This window comes from Thamnophis sirtalis, unplaced genomic scaffold, assembly GCF_051295495.1.
Source record: "Thamnophis sirtalis isolate CommonGarterSnake01/CBP01778 unplaced genomic scaffold, rThaSir2_p1.2 scaffold_9, whole genome shotgun sequence".
NCBI classification, from domain to species: domain Eukaryota; kingdom Metazoa; phylum Chordata; class Lepidosauria; order Squamata; family Natricidae; genus Thamnophis; species Thamnophis sirtalis.
The window spans coordinates 29,127,156-29,132,478 of NW_028261389.1; the positions used below are offsets into that span (position 1 = coordinate 29,127,156).

The 5,323-nt window shown below is 40.3% G+C and overlaps 1 protein-coding gene across 1 annotated transcript; it reads right to left on the reverse strand.

Moving 5' to 3' along the window:
* On the reverse strand, positions 1 to 4,934 carry LOC106545069 (urotensin-2 receptor-like). Its single transcript, XM_014061528.2, has one exon. It carries the CDS (start codon positions 3,706 to 3,708, stop codon positions 2,647 to 2,649), a length of 1,062 nt encoding a protein of 353 aa, XP_013917003.2. The 5' UTR covers positions 3,709 to 4,934; the 3' UTR covers positions 1 to 2,646.
* Between the last annotated feature and the right edge of the window lie 389 nt (positions 4,935 to 5,323).

Consider the following 5,323-nt stretch of genomic DNA (forward strand, 5'->3'; position numbering starts at 1 on the left):
CTTCAATACACAACTTGTTAAAGTTATCATTTTTACCATCTTTGTTTAGCTAAGAAGTTTATTACACATCTACCATGGATGAAAAATCTGGGAACTGAGGGACACTATAATTTCTTTCTAGGACATTACAACCATCCAGGTCTTATGTCAGGCTGACATAATTAATGGGAGAAACAGAGCCAATTGTGTGCTGCTGTAGATATATGCAAGAATGTCTGGATGCAATTACACCATTGGAAGATCTGAAAGACCAGGTTAGGGACAGATCATCACTGGAGAAAATCTATCTATGTTGTCACTAAGAGTCGGCAACAACTTGATGGGATACAGTCTATATGCATATATCAAGTACAGGCAACTTAAGAACAATAGGATAGATCCAATAATAAACTTGATTGCAGTAATCAACACGACTTAACTAAAATTAATGAAATCAACATGGCTTACTAAAATTAATATTAATTTAATGACTCTAAGGATATTTCCACATTACTATTCTCCCACTCCCTGGTTTTGCAAAAGAATCAGTCATCCTCTACAAATCTGCCAATTTTAAAATGCCAAAAATGAGGAGTGTTAGGGGTATCTCTGCTGGGAGACAGAAAGTAGTGCAGCGGAACGTACAGCTAGAGAGAAAGAATGTTGCTAGTAGAAACACACAAAGAAAGTTTCAGACACTGCTAGTAAAAACAAGTAGCTTTACTACTGATAATTGCTTCACAAGCAGTGATAGTAGATAGTAGATATTAGTCCAAACACAATTTAAAGAACAAACAATAGCTTAACAGTCGCAGTTCACATTCTAGTCATCAAGTCATCAAGCATAGGACAAGCAGAGAGAGAGAGTGAGCTCTCTTGACTCCTTCTTATTGTAAAGTTAATTACACCTGATAAGTACATCCACTCATTTAAAGCAACAATGACCATTTGTTGTTGTATAAAGATATATATTGCCTACCTAACACCAGGAGTATACTCCCAACAAGGAGCAAAGATCACTGACCCACCCAGCACTGCCAGAAGTTCTCCACTAACAAAAATCTCCTCACCCCCATTCCACCTCAAGAAGAAATAAATTGCCTCATACGTATCTATATTCTTGTTATCTGCTCGTCTGATGGTTTGTAAAATAAAAACCAGATGAAGCCCAAACCCTGCGCACGGTGAGGCCAGGAGTTCTGACAAAGGAGAAATAATCATCCACAGGGTCAAATGAGCCAAGGTGTTTTCAAAGAAAAAAGTCATTTCAAATGCACCATAGCTGAGCCAGAAATAAACTAATTCAGCTTCTAAACAAGGCAATACAATGAGCTCAGAGGTCTAGAGCTATTCTTAAATTAATGCAGAGCTCTCACTTAGAAATAGCATCCATGCCAGGAATACAATATTACTGCAGAAAGCTAAGGAGCAGCTATTTATTTATTCCTAAATGCTTTTGAGATCAGGTGATTTTAACCAAACATTTGACTTTCAACTCCCAACTTTTTGTCTTCTCAATGAGAAAAGAATATCAGCATTATCGTGGAGGAGACATCGAGCCTTTTCCCACCACCCATTTAAAATGCTACCCACCCACCTGGAACCAGAAGAAAACGTACTGCTGTCAGCACTTTGAGGTAAATAGACAGGAAACAAGCCAGTAGAGTTTTCAAAATGCTTTTTATTGTTCTAGGATATAATACGGTAGCAATATCTTGAAACTAAGCCTGTCTAATTTTCTTTACTATGTATATCTTATGCCAAACAAAATCAAGGCAGAGTTATTTTTGAATTGCTTTCTCAAGAGTGAGAAGTCTTTTCTAAACCTTCTCCTCCCAATGGCTCATCTACCCTTCTTTCAACAACAGTGGCATGTGCAGGGATAGAGTTTTGGGGGAAAAAAACATCCAATTTGCAGATAAAGCCACTCTTAAAAATAAAACCTCCCCAGGTTCAGCGGGATACTTTTTCATAAGTATGGCATCTTGAGCCTGCCTAGGAGGGGATCTACAATTTCTGTCAGGTGGTAGAAAAGCCTGATTTGAAAAAGGTAGATTCTCTTGTCTCCTTGAAAAAAAAAGATCCTAGGAGGAGATGCCCAGAGACCAGAAGGGAAGGTTGTCCCCACACCAGCCTGAAATGGCCAATAGATGCCAGGACGATTTATCCCCTTGACTACCTGACTGAATCACTGATAGCAAAACACATTATATTTTGCACATCTTTATCTAGCATCTGCAGCAAGATGCCTACGGTTACCAATTTATCATAGATATTTAATGCCGATTACCCTTTCCGGCTGGTTCTGAAGAATAATCAAATCATAATTTAATAGAACTCAAGAGCAATATCCCACTCTTTAGCCCTATTTTTCCTTCTGAATAATACCTCTAAGCCTTCATAATCTCCACCAGCAATCCTGTAAAAAATGTTAAGTGGCTGCAGCCCACGCTTAATTTGGAAGTGTGCTTGACAGCTCAGAGTAAGGAACATGTAGACTGAGAGGATCTTCGAGAGGTCAGCAGGAATATTCTCACTAGTCTGCATGAGTTCCTATCATGTGCCATCAAAATTCTCAGTGTACCCATGAAGCTCAAAAGGTTGAAGTTCCTTGGGTTATGTGAGTAGGATGAACCTCAGGAACAATGACATCTTTGACATTAATTATTAATGGATGTCTTCTGTTTCTTCAATCAGGTCCACTCCCTGTGCTGCAGATACACGTTCTGCTCGAGGTTTTGCATTTCTCCCCCTTCTGAAGGCGGCAAACTCTCTGCCTTGTCTTTCCTCACACTGAGTTGACACGTACTCACGGTAATTTTTTGTTAGCAGAGTGTAAAGGAATGGGTTGATGCAACTGTTGCTATAGGTCAAGCAGGTAACACCAAAGTTGAGGTAGGCCTGAGCAGTAGGGCCAATGTCCAAGTCCATTGACCAGTACAATTTGGCTAACTGCCAGGCCCAGAATGGTACAAAGCAAGCCCAATAGGCCACAATGATGCTGAAGATCCTGGAGAACAGCTTCTGTTTCAACATTCTGCCCGTCACCTGAGACTGCATAGTTTTTGTAGAAAGCCAATAGCTCCATGCGAGACGTGAGTACAATATGGCTAGGACAACGCCGGGTGTTAGGATGCTAGTGCCAAAGAGAACTGTGAGGTAAACTCGGAAAGCCTCCGGTGTCCATGTGGGAAAGCAAATATGTTTATGGCTTCCACTTTCCCGCTGCTGGATCATAACCATCATTGGTATTGTAAGCAACAATGACAGAAGCCACACAGCAAGGCTGGCGACTTTATGATAACTGTTCCCAGCAATCCTAACCTTTAGTGGTCTGGTCACTGCCCAATAACGCTCCAAGCTCATGGCTGTCAGCAGAAAGATGCTAGCATGCATTGTGAGCAAGTCCAAGCTAAGCAAAAATCGGCATCCTGCATCTCCAAAGAACCAGTCCTGGGCAAAATAAGTACAAACCACAAAGGGAATGGTGGAAAGGTAGAGTAAGTCTGCCAAGGCCAAGTTAATAACATACACACACAAACAGCTCGCGGAACGAATTGCCATGCTGCCAAACGCCACCACCAGTGTATAGATATTTCCTGTCATCCCAATGAAGCACATCAGGAGGAGGATTGCTCCCAAAACTCCTGTGAGAGAACTCTGCTCCTGAAAGTCAATTTCTTCATCTGAGAAATTGCCCCAGAATGGTTCTTCAATGAGTTCCGCCATCACTGAATAGCCAAAATGGACTCCAGTTCCACAGAAAACTACCCTAAGCAAATTTTGTGCCTCACAAGTCTGACAGTTAAGCTCAATAAGAAGGGTTGGGAATGCTGATGGAGAAAAAACCAAAATAGGTTGGCTATGAGGAAAGAAACCTGTTCTTCATAAGGAATGATGGCAGTCTTCCTTGCGTGTCATGCTCAGCGATGCTTCTTACCATTCCTTAGAGAAAGACCATTGACTGAAAGAAGTACATCTGAGGCATCTTATGAATGGAACAGCACGGTTTCTTCTTTCTATTTTCAACCTCCAAAGATTGAGTCCTGTGCATCTGTGATTCTTCAACTTCTCTTTCTATTCTAGTATTCATCTGCTAGCCCATTAATGCAAATCAATCATTTCAGAGCAATCCAACAGATTTCTTCCTCATGTCTTCTGCTGCCCAACTGACTGTCCTCTACTCAAAAATAGCATTCCCCTTTTTGGGGGAGGAATATGTCTGACTCACGGCTTCACACTCAAATGCTAATATTCTCAGCAATAACTACTGGACTGTTAGCTAATGAAGAATGACACTGTGTATTTAAACCATCATGTCTTCCACCCATCTAACTCCCATCTGTTTCCTTAGCTTTCTGTCACTTTCTCCGTTGCTTTCTCCAACCCCAGCTTCTCCCCTTTTGTGCATTGTTGTAACAGAGAAGGAAGGTCCTAAATTGTCTTAGAAATAAAATAGAAAATTAAGAGCTGTGTTAGGAAAGAAGGGGGCTAGGATGGAGTAAGATAAACTAGTTAGTGGAATCAACACTACTTATGGTATAATGGAAAAAATGGTACTGAAAAAAAATTCCCCACAGAATTGTTTATGTAGCATTATAATTTTAAGATATTTAAAATATATCTGGAATAAAATACGGGTTTTTTAAGTCAATCATACCCAATATCTGTCTTGATCTAATCAGGATGCTCATCATCTTATGCAGTAGTCTGTGACAGATGTGATGAGGTTTGGAGAATCATAGATTTAAAAGAACCTTTTAGACAATTAAAGCCAACTCCCAATTATTTCAAGAACACATATTAAAGCAAGCCTCATATTTCTATGATTCTGCCTCGAACTCAGCCAGGATCTCATCACCAATCTCAGAAATTGTCAGTTATCATATTTCCCACCCACTACCCTCATTTTCAAGGCTGAACATATCCAGTTCCTGCAATCTCTTCTTTTAGGACATAGCTTCCAGGACAGAAACTTTGAAAATGTTTTGAAAGAAATGTGCTATGAATCTTGCACTTCGCTTCTCTACTGTTTGGTAAAGCTTCCTGCTATTTTTCGAGTGTGTATCTGAGGGGGGGGGGGAGATTCAGCTGTATTAAAAGTCACAACTGAACAATTAAAACAGACATATCTTTTTTCAGGGTAGCATGGTAGCCTAAAAAAGACAGATAATTCCAAACCATTTTTGAAGTGTGCAAAGCTTACTTTCCAAGCTAATGATCCTTCCTCTTCCAGAATTTGCTTTGCTTCTATCATAATAACAAACAAGGAGAGCAAACAGTGGCCAATCATCAGCAAGGAGTGGTAGCACCCTAGGTGGGAATATGCACATTTTGGTCAATG

Coding starts and splice junctions, on each gene's coding strand:
- LOC106545069 (XM_014061528.2), bottom strand. CDS start 3,708: ATGGCGGAACTCATTGAAGAACCATTCTGGGGCAATTTCTCAGATGAA.